This window comes from Melanerpes formicivorus, unplaced genomic scaffold (assembly GCF_026170545.1).
Source record: "Melanerpes formicivorus ecotype bairdi unplaced genomic scaffold, bMelFor1.0.p_v2 SCAF_32, whole genome shotgun sequence".
In the NCBI taxonomy this organism is placed as follows: Eukaryota; Metazoa; Chordata; class Aves; order Piciformes; family Picidae; genus Melanerpes; species Melanerpes formicivorus.
In genome coordinates this window covers 6,314,072-6,331,019 of record NW_027142384.1, presented here as the reverse complement: position 1 = coordinate 6,331,019, position 16,948 = coordinate 6,314,072, and the positions used below count along the sequence as shown (strand labels likewise).

Sequence of the window (16,948 nt, the reverse complement as noted above, 5' to 3'; positions counted from 1 at the left end):
CTATCAGTTTTAGTGTTACTCCAGCAGCAGCTGGCGAGAACTAGTCAAGACTTGCAGGTTTTGTGCATAGGGGATGTAAGCTTAAGGACAAGCTGACAAACAGCATTTAGCTTATCTGAAGGAACTTGAACACTCAGGAGACTGAACTGTAAATCATGCTATGCATAGCCCTAAAAGTATCATTGAGGCAACTTGAAATAGTTTGTATTAGATAATATTGGCTTGCAGCTATATAGATGGAAACATGCAGTCCTGTCTGCATTCTGTATCCATCTGAAAAGCCTCCAGCTCTGTTTTAGAAAGATTAAAGTGTCTCAAAGCACCTCCAAAGCCTTAAACTCAGGACTAAGTGGATAAGTTGTCTGTAAGAATTTAAGGCCTGAAGCTAACTTTTCTTTACTTTGGGACATTTGCTCCTGTCATACTCTGGTTTCCTGGCATAGGAGGATTACTGGTCTAGGGTGTGAATGGCATGAAACTGTACAAGGCAGAGTGAGGTGTAAGAAAAGTTGGTTTTTTAATTGATGTTCAGGTGAATTGTCCCATGGAACTGCAGTCTAGGAAGGGGAAAAGCATTTGAAAAGCATTAAACCATATTTATAGAGTTGGAGTGTCAAGACCAGGGAGCTATATCTGAGTTGCACTCATTGGTATTTAAGATTTATACCACTTTCACTGGCTTTGACTACCAATCTATTTGACTACGAGCTTTAAGTTTGCCAGGAAAAGAGTAGGCAGACTGGATCTCTGAACAAAGTAGTTTTTCAGACATGCATTTGTCTTGGTCTCTTCTGCTCAAAACAGTGCATAAGACATCCACCTCAATTTTGACTTGCAAAGGGAAATCAATACATGTCACCAAAGAACAAGTAATACAAGTAGGACAGAGAACCAAGGATATTGGAATCAGCGGATCTCTGCACGCTATTATTTGAGATAGTGTGACAAAGCAGATCAAAAGCAAAATACAGAAACAGGCTGCTTGCCCTGCCCCATGTCCATATTTCACACACCCCTCACCCCATGTGTTTAGCCCACATAAACCTGAAAGCCCCAAACTAACCGATCTGAATACTCTATGATGAACCCAGGCCATGCCTGTGCTCCAATTCGGTGTTCAAGAAGCCGTCTTATGACAGCGGTCTCCTGAGCCCTGTGCTGCTGCAGTTACTGGATTTGATGCAAACCAGATGTGATAACTCCACGCTCCAGCTTTTCCTCTGGCTAAAGGGTGTTCTCATTGCTTTCTAGCAATTTCAAGAGACTTGTTCTTTTTGGAATGGCTTTTTCAGGAACAGGTCTTTAAATGAGTAACTTCCAAGAACCAAGTCAAGGAGAAGAAAATAACCTCTACATCTAGGTTGAAACTGAAATTCTAAGCAATAAAGTCACACCACTCAGGAAAGGTTAGTAGTGCTGGAGTCAGTTTGGGAGCTGCTGTGGGGTCCTGCCCACGGACAGCAGACAGCCACGTATGGGACAGAGGGTCATGCTGAGTGGTTCTTTTCAACCCAAAGGGCTAGCTGGAAAACAAGGCAGACGTGGCTGGCCCACTGAAGCCAGAGAGAAAGCAAATCGAAACTCATGGACAAAATAAGTGTTTTGATGCTAACTTTAGTAAGTAAAGTTTTCCAGATAAAGGCAATTGCATCCATATTTAACAGCTGTTAAAGAGATACATATTTAATTGCATTATATAAGGGGTGCTCTCTATTCAAGACAAAACATTTCAAGTGTTTTAGTTCTACCTGTTCGGAATCCAGACATTCTCCCTAGAAGATATTCCAGTTGACAAAAGGGCCTTGTTCAAATATCTGGGATCAACTGAATACATTTATTTAAAAGCAATTTTAAATATTAAAAAAGTAGAAATTAACACATACAGTACTCAAAAAACTGTCACATTAAATACATGTGAATAGACGTGTGTACTGATGTTTCATCTTAACATTCGATGAGGAGTCAAGAGTTTAACTAGTGGCATGACCAGATCTGATTTCTGTACACGCTGATCTACTATGTAATAAAAAAATAAATAGCAACCGTTGTTCAACAGTAAATAAGACATCATCTGCAGAGCATACTTCCCCCTCTGGGGGCACCTTCCCCTGCCCCTCCCCCCAACCCTTTATCAGCTAGTTCTCCATAAAGATTTAGACTTTCCAAATAACTATGTCATATACAAAATTGCAGACAGTGGCTCATTGAGTTCAAATATAATACTGTACTTAAACTCAATCAATATCATACATTTTCAGATTTCTTGTGACCCACAATAAGCCAGAATAAACAGAACTACTGTTCCTGATGGAACTAATTTAATATTATAAAATGCATATGTATACTATTTTAAAGAGCATAGAAAAGAATAGACATTTGACTCTACATAATATTACATGCCTAGGTTTTCCTTTATATGATTTGCTTTTATCAGTCTATTTCAAGATCACTTAAAAATACAGTTGACCACAAAAGTGAATAGGTTCTGTTCTTTAATGCAACTTAAAACATTGTAGTAATGGATAAAATGGAATGCTAAATAAATGCTAAACCTGATTTCCTTTCCATAAAAAACAACCCAGAATAAAGTCTGAAATACTGGAGCTGGTAACACTGAAGATTAGATGCCAGCAGGCTCAATCACTCATTCTGTGTTCTTTAAATTTTGTAAAAAATAAACTGCTGTAAAGGATAAAACCATTAACAGTTGATAAATGTTTTGCATTTTTTTTTCCCCCCATGTGGAGTTTAGACTGGTATTTGTTTCTGTATTAACCACAGCAGAATTAAATATTCACTGACTACAGTCTTGTAAAAAGTCTGAGATGAAATGAAAATCCTTCCATGCAGCCAAGAGAGTCTGCTTTGAAATAGCAGTACAAGCTACTGAAGCCAAAATAACATTTAAAGCAAGTAATACAAAACTACATATGAAAATCATGGAACCTGCTACAGGCAAACTATGGGAAAAACACAACTGCATTATGTTCCAAAAGTTGAAATATGATGTTGAAAGTGACACAGGAAATGAAAGTTTCCAGTAATACATTTAAGTGTTTTCTGGCAATGCAACTTTATACCAGCTTTAAAGAAACCTCGGGTCAAATACAGCCTTCCAAAGATTTTCTCAGAAATTAGCTTTATAACAGTGTGTCTGTTACCTGGTACTTAAGACTATTACCATTTAGTGAACTCTACTAAAACCAGTCTGATACCTGTAATCTGAGTCCTACCATTAACAGCCTGATCAAATGCATGAGAGGTCATCTTAACTTCCACTTTTTAGAGCAATTAAAAATCATTGAAATTTATCCTTATCACCACTTAAGAAATTTTATTTTAGGTAACTAAGTTTTAGCAAAGTTGAAGACAGAGGAAAAAAAAACCAAAAACCTCCACAAAATCATTTTTCAAAGAGCCAATTTAGCTATAAACAAATACTGTTGCAAGCTCACATTAATCTGAATAGCAAGTAAGTTAAAATGTTCTTTTCCTCAAATGTAGCTATACCACTACAGTACTACTTTTGTACAAAGGCAGGTTTCAAGTAAGCATCTAAATGCATGCATAATGTCAACAGTTAGCATTTTCTAGAAGTCCTTGGTTACTAAGAATTCAGTGAAAGGAACCAGCAAATTTCACATATATCTACTAAAGAACGATATGACTCATTTTCATTAAAAGAAGTTTTTGAATGAAGTAAATTTGTAACTTTTTATAGTGAGGTAATATCACAGGGGAACTGCAATCACAGTTTGGCATAGGTCCACATATTATAAACATGAAATGCCGTATGAACACCGTAAAACATTACTGTATCTGTAAAGTCAGTGAATATTTGTCTTCATAATTACACTTAAACGGAGCACTATATTAAATAAATACTGAAGTGGGTTTCATAGCTGTAAACTGCATACACTTATAAACTGCAGACTGGTTTTTAAATTGCCCAAAACCATTCACTCATTCTAACTTTCTGCTAATTGAATATTGAGAATACCAAGTTATTAGGAACAGTCATGTCTGTACAGTTACATGGTTGACAGAGACCACCTATGTTTGGAAAGCTGGCAGTTCATACCTATTTTTAACAGCATAGACAGAGATGTAAGTGCTAGATGCCAAGGATGGCTTCAATGAACCCAATAAGGCGTGCCAGGTTCCAAGGCTACCATAATACTGGCAAAGGCAGAATAACACAGTATATTTACAATACATATAATTCAACCTCATGAGGTGAAACTTAAATGAATTCTTAATTTGTAACAGCAGCTATATATACAATTGTGCACAGGATTACAGGGAGGCAGCAGCGTTCGCTTTTGCTAAAAAGCCCGTCTTGCATGAAGAATGTGCAATGCTCAAGTTTAGGATTTTTTTGTTCGTTCATGTTTACTAGTCTGACAGAATGTGCACGAAGGACACTGGAAAGACCCCTTTCCTCTCTGGCTGTCCTTCGATGTGGCCAATCTGCAACACAGAAGAAAGAGGTACATACGTGGGTTTACACATGGAGTTCAGAAACTGCATTTACTTCATTCAAGAGCATGAGAACTGCGTGGATGCTACAGAGCATTTGCAAGCTCTTGGACAGTTGAAAGCAGACCTCAGTTAACATTTGAATTTTTGTGAAGGAATAAAATAAAACCATGCAAACATATTATAAAACAGAGAAACTAAGCCAACTAAACCTAGGGAGAATAAATTCACAAATGGAATTTGCAAACCTACAAATGCCAGTGAATTTCAAGAGTCTCACCAAAACAGAAGCCTGATTTTCTTTTGGCCGATGAACCAACTTTCAGTAACGAGACAGGTATCTGAAAACTATTCATCAAATAAATTCTAAACATCCCACTTCAGGGAAATGTCTGCTACAGTTGTGAAGGTGCTTGTGATAATCTGCATACTTTGCTTGAAGTGATAAAGGCCCAGCTCTTTCCTTGTTGAATTAGTGTGACTTCTAAAGATTTATGTGCATACTAGTTTAGAACGAATCACAGTATTGTCTGATTCAATTGCATGTTTTACATCATAATCATTTTATTAAAAAATAGCCAAGCAACTTCTAAATATCCCTCCCCCCCCCCAATAATATTCCAATGAACTTTACATGTTTAAAATGCATAATTATAAAGAACTGTGTCAGATAGCACTGAAGTGGCAGCCTTGACTGACCACATAACCCTCTTCTCATCCTGTTACAGTGCTTCTCACTACTTTCAGAATAACAGTGTACCTCCTTCCTCTTCCACAAGCTAACAAAATGGGAAGGGGAAGCATGTGGGGCCAGCCATTTCCTCTTGTAGAGCCAAATTTTTTGAAGCATATGAGTCAACAGCCCTTGTTTTCCTTTCCAGAAAAACTTGGACTGGCAGCCTTCATGGAACTGGTCAGGCGTGTACCAGGGATCTTCAAATGCCACCTCACAGAACAGATTCAGCAGTGAAGACAACCATAACCAGGGACTGGATGACATGGCTAATACAGGAGCTTTTCACTGGCCATTGCTCTTTTGATACCTTTTTTTTTTTCAGTAGAAAATCTTCCACACTTAAATGATGAGGGAAGGCTAGAATCAAAGCAGCAAAAGTTGCACTGCACTCAGATTAGGAAATCACAGGCAGCATGTGGTGAGAACTTGTTTTAAACACAAAGAAATGTCTCTTCTTCCCTAGTGATAATTCTTAGGTGGGGAAATATGATGTAGCAGGTTTTGAACACAAGAAGTGGAATGTCAAGCATGCTAAATAGAATACAAATCACCACCTCTTCCTTTAATGAAAGGCTACTGTGCATTACAAAGAGTGAGCCAGCAGTAAAGCCAAAGTTGAACCTAGTCAGGATGGTTCTATCAGACTCCCAGGAAAAGACAGAGAAAGGAGACCTCCAGAGTGAGTTTAAGGGCTGGATGTTAGTTCAGGCAAAACGTTCCCCAAAAAAAACAAAATAAAAGACCAACACCCACAAGCAAAAATATCAACAAGCCTTCTAACAGTGGACAAACAAGCTTTCCTTTAGAAGCCATGAGGAAGTAATGCAGAACTATACAAGACACATACCCACCACTCTTGGTCCTCTTCACCAGTTACAATAATTACTTCTCCTTCAACAAATGTGAGCTCATCATCATTATCTGCCTGACAGTCATAAATGGTCTTCACTCGCCTAACTTTGTTTTTCCCCTGGAAGTAGAATGAAGATTTAGATGAAGGACATGAGGAACAGCAAAAACATGTCTCCAGTCAGGGACAAAAAACCCCTGCTTCTACAAGGTTATTAAAAAACCCCAAAACAAAGCAAAAAAAAACCAAACCCAACCCAAACAAAACACACGCACACAAAAAAAATCCCAGCAAAACCAAAACAACAACAAAAAAATCCCACCCCAAAAAAACTGTACACAGGTATAGGTTTTCTTAAGATTCAGAACTCCCAAGAGACTAACGTGCAGTGTATGGCTTATGTAACCTCTACTTCCTTCAGTAAAGGAGGCTTAAGAAACATCTTTACATTTTTCGAGTCCTTAAATTCCCCTTCTCCTTTAGTGCACACTTCATTAAACCACCTGCCAAAACCAGAAAATGAAACCTGGTCTCCTCTGAATGTTACAAGAGATACAAGCACTGAAGAAAATGCTGCACTGAACCCCAGTATTACAGTTTTAGCTTTGGATCTAGTGTAAAAATACAGTATCCTTTGATCTCAGATCTGCTCGCAGGACTGGAAATTACTGAGTGAATTTTCATCCAGAAAATTAGCAATTTCTTACTAAAAATATTACTTTCAGATGGCAGTACTATTTTGTGATGATAATTCACAACAGATATTTCTCACAGCTCTACCAGTCTGAGTCCAAGTATTTTCTAGGTCACACTTTGCTGCATATTGCTAATTCATATGAAAAGCCCTGAGCCGTGAAGTCCTCTGAACATATGTTTCTCACTGCAGGGAAAATGATTTAAATTACTTCCAAATAGAGAAAGGAAGCAACAGTCACAGCAAAACACTCTTGTTACTTTGTATTCCTTATTTTTATGCCCACACTTCAAAAAGTACAGTTCCTTCTTTGAACGGAATTAATCAGACAACAAGAATGCAAAAAAGCTAAGAGCGCAAGGATACAAGAAGCAGAAGGGCCACGAAGGCAAAAATCAGCAGGTTTAGAGAAATTTGAGCCAAAAGTATCTTCACAGAGGAAATTTCCTAGGGAGCCTTCTCTTTGCTATTACCTTCCCACTTCAAATACCTCCATGTTTTGGCAACAACAAAAAAATCCCTGCAGATCAACTGCAGAAGGAGACACAGGGAAGAGCACTAAAACTAAACTCAAGGTACAGAAAAATAACAGTTAGAGAGGTATCTAAGGGACGAGGCAGTTAACAATGCAAAAAGACCCATACTCAAGGCTAATCAACAGAAATACCTGAACTTCATATGAAATCAAAGGGGCTTTTGCACCAAGGGTTTGCTGCAGCAAGAAGTTACTTCAAAGAACACTTTCTCCTTTTTAAAAAAGAAATTTATTTCAACAAACCAAACCAAAAAACATCTCAACTATCACTAGGGATTGGAATTCAATATTAATTGGTATTCTGAGGCCAGTCCCAGCTTTCAGCTCCAGAGAGCCTTTACAAACTAAGAGTGCTTCAAATCAATCATCCAGTGATAAAGGGAAGCAACTACTTCTGCTAGGTAAGAATCGTCTCATTCAATAAAGAGACTAAAAGTTAAACTCCTCTAAACTTAGAGAGCTGTGTGCATCTTAGGTTGTAAGAACACAGGGAAAATGATTGCAATTACTTCTGCTTCCTTCTGATTAGTGCCACAGATGACATTTAATATTCTGTTCTTTTCACTGAGTAGAGAGGCAAAAAGCAGAAGTCAAGCCCAGGGTGTATTCAGTCTTGGGAAGGTTTGAGACTGCTCTGAAGAGAGGATTTACTTTTCAGAACACAGTTTACAGCATTGGAGTGTAAAGAAATAGAAGCAATTCCAGGATATGTAATTTATGACTACAAAACGTGTATTGCCTACCTTCCCACCAAGTCATAGCATCCAATATTAGTCCTTAATAAGAATGGACTTTTATACTTAACCTGATTAATAATCAGCTGCTGTGGTCATTAATAATGCCTCCATGCTCTTACTTACATTCAACACTGCTTTTGTTTAAAAGTAAATATGTTGCCTCCTTTATAGAAAACAGACAAGACACAGAAAAAACCCCACCACAAACTTTCAAGTGCTCAGTGTGATTTAGAAAGCACTTAGAGAAATGAAACTTGCTCTAAAAATATTCTTGCAAGTCCTTACATGTTAACAGCATCAGTATTTTTTACCTAATAATTCTGAACAGCTGATTTTCCAAAACTTCCAGTTAAGTCCACTCATCTATTTAGTGGCTACACAAAATCAAGAGTGAAGTACCCCACAAGTACTAATGGCTGCTGCTACAGGTCCTGCTGTTGGACTGTGATGTAGCATTTCAGCAGTTTCTGCAGAGAGGACAGAGCCCTCTGCTTTCATTACAAAAACAGAAGTCTTACTTCCTTTTACATAAGTGCTTTGCATAGCCAATTTGACAAGCAAAACCATCTCCATTTTGATGTATTCTTAATGATGAAAGTCTTAAGAGAGCGCTGGACTTCCACAGAATTATTTCAATATACATATGCATGAAGAATCCTCTGTTGGACAGAAAATGCACTGGTCAGCAAGATGAACAGCAAGAAGAACAGGGGGTTGAATGAGACTAGCTCTGCTCCTAGACACCATCCAGCAATGCTGATTTTGCCTCTTCAGCAATATATTTTAACCTTTGTTAACCACTTAACTATGTCAAGTACTCATGATGAGAACACTTACTGGTTTGGCACAGTTGACTTTATTACTTACTGACATCCCTTCTCAAAGCTTACAAAATTCAAATATATAAATATTCTAATTATCTAAGGCATACAAAACAGCAAGCAAAGACATCAAGCTACCAGTCAAATCAGAAGTATGACTGACAGATAAAAATGCCTAAATTCTCTAGGAAATATAAACACAGTGTCATGCTCCTAAGATTATTGCTTTATGTTACCAGTATTTGTTTCAGTATGCAAAAAAGCCTTGTAAACCTCCAATATCTGCTGAAGCTGCTTAGGAACACAAAAATACGCCTCCTCATTCCCCATCCTAGCCCACAACGTTATGTTGCTTTGTGTGCATAGCTCAGGGTGGTTTATTTTGTCTGTTTTGTTGGGGTTTGACTCCCCTCCCCCCACAGTAACTCAGTAACTTCAAAGCCTTTCATAGATGCTTTCAACTATCTGGAATAATACCTACCATATTTATTTTCCTGGGAAGTGGCACAGGAGTTTCTGGCAGGGTATGTGTTATGTCATTGGACTCTTCAGATGCTTGCCTTTGGACGGTGTCTCTAGGTTGTACGTTTGGAGAAAGATCTAAGGAGTGAGATTTTTGATTTGCCTCTGAGGGCTGAGGCTTCGGTGATGCTTCTCCACCTGGAGTTTTCGCCAACAGCTCCCCTAGCTGAGGTTTTGGAGGAAGGTCCTTCACTTGTGGCTTTGGAGGTAAGTCTCCGAGTTGTGGTTTTGGTGGTAAGTCTCCAAGCTGAGGCTTTGGGGGCAGTTCTCCAGGCTTTGGGGGTAAATCTCCCACTTGAGGTTTCTGAGTTAATTCCAGAGGCAGAGGCTTTGGGGGCAAGTCTCCAGGTTGTGGTTTCTGTGGTATATCGATGGACAGTGAGGGTTTGTGAAAGATTTCCGTGTGCTGATGGGATTTATCTATTGAAAGATGATGACTGGTTTCTATTTTCCTTAGTGCCACTAAAACAAGAGAGCATAACAGTAGGTGTTGGGGTTTTATTATTTCTTTTAGTCTAATTTTAATATTAAAGAACACAGATCAGACCTGCAAGTGTGTAATGACCACATGCTCACTGAGCCCCAGTAATGACACATTATATCCTCCAAGTCTACAGAAATGCAAGGCAATACATCTTTACTTAACCCTCTTCCGCTGAGATCTAATTTCACTGCTCCTCCTGGAGGCCAAGAGTGCTTAATCCAACAGCTACTAGGTGTCAATTTATAAATAAGTACTTAAGGTGAAATAAAGTGATTGCTTTTTGAACCTAAACCACAAAATATCAAACACAAGAAAAGATGTATTTTGTAAAACAGCCCATCACCCCACGGATGTGCCTGCAAGGAAAAGTCTCTTTTATGTCAATTATTCATACATACAGTTCAATTCCATACAAAACCCCTCCCAAGTCTCAGGACCTGTAACATCTTAAGAGAGCAAGTGAGCATGTCTGTCTATACATTTCATGGACTAGATTGTATTGCAGATATTCAAACTAAAAGTAATACAAATGTGAATTATAAGTATTTACAATTTAACAAAACTAAGTTTTAAAATGTATATTTTGTAGGTTTTAGGGAAAGATATTGAAAATCCCTTTTCAAACAGTTTTTTTTACAGTGTCATGTATTGATTCTACTGGTAAGTTTCCTGAGAAAACTTGACTAAAATCTACCTTAAAGAAAAAGCCCTAAGAACATCACAAAAACACCCAAACCCCTACACCAAGCAACCCTATATTAAAACAAACCAAGGGGGGCAGGAGAGAGTAAAGTTAAGACCCATGATGAAAGCAGCACATTTTGATTAGAAGGAATAACCCAACTGCATTCAGCATTGCTTTAGGATCACACATCAACAGCCAAAAAAAAAAGGTGACCTGCCATTTTACTGTGAAAACAGCAGCACTCATTTGGCTATCACCTACTGCAGTAAGTCTTCCACACTTTATTTGTGGTTATTTATACCAAAATAAGGGGAAACTTTGTGTAATCTCTATGAAAGCAACTGTACAGCTTCTGCCAGACACTCCATTTGAAAAAAAAGTCATCAAAAGATGATATCATGTTGTAATTTAATTAAGTTGACATTTCACATTTGCATTTTAAGTTAAAATGATTTCATAGAACCACATAACGTTAGGGGTTGGAAGAGACCTCCAGAAATCGAGTCCAACAACCTTGGCAAAGCAGGATCACCTAGGGCCCATCCCACAGGAACATGTCCAGGTGGGTTTTGAAAGTCTCCAGAGAAGGAGACTCCACAGCCTCTCTGTGCAGCCTGTTCCAGTGCTCTGTCACCCTCACGATAAAGAAGTATCTCCTCATGTTGAAGTAGAGCCTCCTGTGTTCCAGCTTGTACCCATTGTTCCTTGTCCTGGGCACCACCGAAAAGAGACTGGCACCTTCATCTTGACACCCACCCATATGATATTTATAGACATTGAGAAGATCCCCTCTCAGCCTTCTCTTCTCCAGGCTAAACAGCCCTAGTTATCTCAATCTTTCTTCACAGGACAGATGTTCAAGTCCCTTACTGATCCTCACTCATTTACACTTAAAAATCTTCCTGATTTTCCAAAAGCCTTTCAGTTTTGCTACAGATTATGTCTGTGGCATTTTAGAAATAATTTCCATTGGTAAAGAACCACACACTTCAAACAAGTACCTACTTTTACACACACATAAAGGATGTCATTATGAGAACACTCACAATGAGAACTCACCTTTTTGAGGTAGTTTGGGAAGAACTCTAGGGCCAAGTGCAGTCTTTGCAGTCCCAGTGCTAAGGCAAGATGTGAATTGTTAGGGCATGCAACTGTTATAAAATATACTTTTTCTTTCCCTATGCTTCCCCCCCTACACAAACAAAACCCAACCCCCTCCCAAACCAAACCACAACAAAAAACCCCACACATCCAAAAAAAAAAACAAACCCAAAAACAAAAAGCCCAACAAATTTACTCCAACCAACCAAATAAAAAAGCAAACAAGCAGGACAGCTGTGAGTAAACTGATTACAGCATAAAAACCCGAGATAGCTGCGTGTTGCCAAAACTTTCCATCTATGCTTTTGCTGTAAACACTTTTTTCCCCCCAAACTAACAGACTGGCTCAAATGTGCAAATATGGCATGTGAGAGCAAAGCATTACAAATGTCAACAGAAATCCAGCAGATTTCTTCCACCAAAACCACACCTGAGCCACTTTTATAGAAAAGGACTCTGGGGGAAAAAAAAGAAGAAAGCCAACTGATTTAAGGCATAAAAAAAACAAACGATAAATAAGCAAATAAAAATCAGTATTGTCACAAAATAATTACTAAAAACAAGAGAGAAAAAGGAAAGGAAGTAAAGTTGCCAGAATATGGTATTATTTGTCTCTGAAGCTCACGTTTCAAAATGAGTATAATGAATCACACTTGATTTCCTAGCCTTTTTTTCAACAGTCAAAATCTAGCATGACACAAAACTGAAAGAACAGCCAAGCTCACTCTGGAGTCAATAAATAATTACCTTGACCTTTATCTAATGCCACCAAGCCGAAGCACCATGCTTTCACTCTCATCTTACAAATATATTAAGAATATTGCTTTGTGCTCACCACTGTTTCCCTGAATACCCAGTAACACCTGGATGGATTCAGCAAACATGGCAAGTCAGCTGTGCTACCAACTGCACATCCACTGCTAGTGCTGGCAAGTCAGATTGCAGACTGAGGAGTGTCCAGAAACTCTACCTACGTATCTTCTACTGTGAAGTGTTTGGTGTTACACATTCATCTCCAGTCACGGCCTGATCACGTACACTTGTGGTCATGCAAGGTCTCTGCTGTGTTGCCTGAGGCTCATGTTTATTACAATTACCGTGCTTTGAACCACAGGACTTTGGAAGCACAACACAGGCAAAGGAGTAACAAACACTAAGTGACAGGAATGTATGGCTATCCTTATTGCTTCAGCTATTGGAAAGACACTTGTACTGACCTGATGAACTACAAGCTAAATGTAGTTTGTGATACTACAGAGTGTGCCAGCACATAAGCTTGGCAGACTGGAAAACACTTAAACTGGAAGACTGAGACAAATTATCCCTCTCATACCCCCTTCAATGCTAGCCTGCACACAGAAGGACTTCTACAGCTACAGGCATGATACTTCACACTGAAGCAGGTAAAATGAAATGCCAGAAGAAATGAAAATAAAACTTTTGTCCTGCTGGACTGCAGTCTTTAAGCAACATTCACCATCTCAGAGGGCACTTCTGTAAGAGCAGCAGATAGATTGTGGTACAATTTGTTCTTCCTGCTCAAAGGATGAATTGTGTACGGACAGCTACGAACAAAGCGTAGGAGGCTCAGTGAAGCCAAAGTATGTGTATGGTAGTAAGGCATACAGAGAACTGATGAAGAAACATAGCTAGGATTTTACTTCATAGGAAAGGCAATTTTTTCCCCCTAATTTACACATTAGAGACATTTAGGTAAGGTTTCCTCTTTGCCTTCACATACATGAGTATTACCTTGACTGCTGAGACATTCCCTCAAACTTGTTTGCAGCCTTAGTTGAAGGTGGGCCCAAATCATTACCTGAGGTGAAAGAAAGCACAGTTTCAAAAAGAAATTACCATCAGGATAACTGAAATTAAGTTGCTCCCCTGGCTGATTGTACGTGAAGCACATGTTCTTCCAGGTATATTCTATATGACACATCTAAAGACTTCAATGATTGCTCTTTGTTAATAATTTTGTAACTGAAAAAGCAGCAGGGACTATAATAATCCAACTTGACCTTTCATGTAATACATTTTAAAACAAACCTATGGTAGCTCACATCTGCTGGCAAGAAAAGATTGAATGACATTGCTGAGTTACCGCTGTAGGGCATTTGTTTTGAATAGAGTGTTTCAATTTTCTGACTAGGAGATACTGCAGGCCAGTAACAAATACATTTATTACAGGTGTTTACATGTTGTGTTACGATGCATGTCGTCTTAAAACCACCATGAATTTGATTTTATTCATAAAACACCAAGTTTCTAAGGACTGGCATTTTATCCTACACAGAGGAGCCTTTGCTGATTTACTAACTTAAGTCACTATATGACCATAACCTGAATGCCAGCCACTGGTAAAGAAAAGATCCCAGGTATACTTGATGCTGTTGAAAGACGGCAATATCCAAACACAGTGCTTCTGAATTTCTTCAGCAGAAGGCTTCTCTTTCATTGACTATAACTATTCCCACGGTACAAGTAAACTACTTCATTTTGGTGCCTTTATGATCCTCCTCTTCCCTCTTCTATTACAGAATGTCTAAACAATCTCAGAACCAACTTCAACAACCATTAGTGAATTTTGTTGCTGAAACAGATGTAAAGTGGCATTTAATGATCCAAGAATACAAAATATTTCCATGCCTAAGAATGACATATCTGCCTAGATACCATTATTACTGCATTGATGTCTAAATGAAACAGCAGGAAAGGCTCATGCTGAGCCATGCTCAAAGGAAGGGGAAAGGGGGGAAAGAGAGAGAAGAAGAAAGGCGGGGGGGGGAGGAAAGAGAGAAGAAGAAAGGCGGGGGGGGGGGGGGAGGAAAGAGAGAAGAAGAAAGGCGGGGGGGGGGGGGGAGGAAAGAGAGAAGAAGAAAGGCGGGGGGGGAGGAAAGAGAAGAAGAAAGGCGGGGGGGGAGGAAAGAGAAGAAGAAAGGCGGGGGGGGGAGGAAAGAGAGAAGAAGAAAGGCGGGGGGGGAGGAAAGAGAGAAGAAGAAAGGCGGGGGGGAGGAAAGAGAGAAGAAGAAAGGCGGGGGGGTCAGGAAAGAGAGAAGAAGAAAGGCGGGGGGGAGGAAAGAAAGAAGAAGAAAGGCAGGGGGCAGGAAAGAAAGAAGAAGAAAGGCGGGGAGGGAGGAAAGAAAGAAGAAGAAAGGCGGGGGCAGGAAAGAGAGAAGAAGAAAGGCGGGGGCAGGAAAGAGAGAAGAAGAAAGGCGGGGGGGAGGAAAGAGAGAAGAAGAAAGGCGGGGGGTCAGGAAAGAGAGAAGAAGAAAGGCGGGGGGGAGGAAAGAGAAGAAGAAGAAAGGCGGGGGGGAGGAAAGAAAGAAGAAGAAAGGCAGGGGGCAGGAAAGAAAGAAGAAGAAAGGCGGGGGGGAGGAAAGAGAGAAGAAGAAAGGCGGGGGGGGCAGGAAAGAAAGAAGAAGAAAGGCGGGAGGGGAGGAAAGAAAGAAGAAGAAAGGCAGGGGGCAGGAAAGAAAGAAGAAGAAAGGCGGGGGGCAGGAAAGAAAGAAGAAGAAAGGCGGGGGGGAGGAAAGAGAGAAGAAGAAAGGCGGGGGGGCAGGAAAGAAAGAAGAAGAAAGGCGGGAGGGGAGGAAAGAAAGAAGAAGAAAGGCAGGGGGCAGGAAAGAAAGAAGAAGAAAGGCGGGAGGGGAGGAAAGAGAGAAGAAGAAAGGCGGGGGGGCAGGAAAGAAAGAAGAAGAAAGGCGGGAGGGGAGGAAAGAAAGAAGAAGAAAGGCGGGGAGGGGGTAAGAAAAGTAAGAAAACCAGCAAAGCCTTCACATATAGATCCTATGAATAAAGCATGGGAAAGTAGCTCATTGTTGCTATGGAAATCCAAAGTAATCTAAGTGACATTTTTAGAACATCTCTGAATAGCAACTTAATTCAGCATAAGCTAAGGATTGCTCTGCTTGAAACTTCAATTAATGCACAGATTAGAAAACAAATGCTGAAATTCAATGTAACAAAAAACCCCAAGCAACACAGAATAAAGCTTCTCAAAGGAAAAGCTGTGAACATCCGAAAATATTCTCAATCCAAAACCACAAGTGCAGATATAAGAAACTCCCTCTTCTAGAAACAAAATTTAATACTGGATTAGCATCCAAATGGACTCTTAAACGGGTTCTTGTACATAGCTACTCAAAAAGGGAAGAGAGGCCTCTCTCCCATCCACTGAAGAGGAGAAAGGAGAATAAGCAATGTTCTTCTCTGGGCCTGCTTTGAAAAGATATTCTACTGATAGAAGGTTCTTCAACTCCACACGTGCACTTATCCCGTATTTTCCTCTTCCTTCATCTGTAATCTAATATTTTTAAAGTGAAGTTGGCAATAGCTTAGCATGTGCTTCTACAATATTTTTCATTCTGACAGTGTCATTTTACACACTCTTCTAGTATATGGTATTTTAGGTGCTGCTTTGGATTTAAGTATTTGAGGTTTTTAAAAAGTCTCTTCAAAATGTCTGAAAAGAGTACTCTGACACAGTACAGAACTGTTACACTCCAGAACACAGGAAGCATTTTTTCCATATCCCAGACAGCTGCAAAGTAGAGAACTGAAAAGACTGCCATTAATTGTGTTTCTTGAGAAAAAGACTTTGCTTTTCACTGGACGCTGTACTCTTCATATTAAATCCTAGATGAAATCACATATTCTACGCAAGTCCCCCATGACGTACCACATTTAACTCAGTACGCTGAAAAAAGTGGTGCTTCTAGGCTTGAGGGTTTTTTCAGGCTAGTAATTCTTTGTTTAGATTAGAACAGAAAGAGGATACCCTTGATCTAAGCAGTGTATAGATGACTCCCCTATGTAAGCATTGGATTCCAGCTCACAAGTTTACAGATTATGGAAATCCTGCCACCAAGACTAAAATTATAGAAAATTACATGGGCCTGAGATTTATAGCTCTGGGAGAAGTTGACTGCATAGCACAATGTTTATTGAAAAGATGAAGAATTTTAGTTGTGTGGAAAATAGTTTCTAAAAAGCTTCTGCCAAGAAAGTCTCCTGTTAAAAAAAAACAACCCTAGGTGCTGGTTCTCTGTAACATCTGAAGGCAGAAGACTGCAAGCCTATGAGTCTTTGTATACGTACAGACATCACAAAACCCAGAAACACATTAAGACAACACATTGCCACCAGCTTGGTGCAAACACTTTACAGGCGAGATCTGGTATACAGCCCAAGGAAACAAGTTCTTTTGGCAGTTGGGAGAACCACACAGATTCATGGAGGTCTGTCTGCCCCAAATCAAGATCCATCTAAATGAATGAGCTGGTCAAAACAGGAGCAGGGGTG

General features: G+C 39.5%; 1 protein-coding gene across 5 annotated transcripts in view; it reads right to left on the bottom strand.

Annotated features, from left to right (window-relative positions):
- Nucleotides 1-1,815: 1,815 nt before the first annotated feature.
- The window catches only part of ASAP1 (ArfGAP with SH3 domain, ankyrin repeat and PH domain 1), a 130,402-nt gene continuing 115,269 nt past the window's right edge, over nt 1,816-16,948 (bottom strand). For all 5 annotated transcript variants that reach the window (XM_068155535.1, XM_068155532.1, XM_068155534.1 and 2 more), the window contains 5 exons: nt 13,397-13,463; nt 11,603-11,661; nt 9,334-9,836; nt 6,063-6,185; nt 1,816-4,470 (listed from right to left, as the gene is read on the bottom strand). In XM_068155535.1, the coding sequence (XP_068011636.1) occupies nt 4,396-4,470; nt 6,063-6,185; nt 9,334-9,836; nt 11,603-11,661; nt 13,397-13,463 (827 nt within the window). In that variant the 3' untranslated portion in view covers nt 1,816-4,395. The remainder of the gene's footprint in view (nt 4,471-6,062; nt 6,186-9,333; nt 9,837-11,602; nt 11,662-13,396; nt 13,464-16,948) is intronic.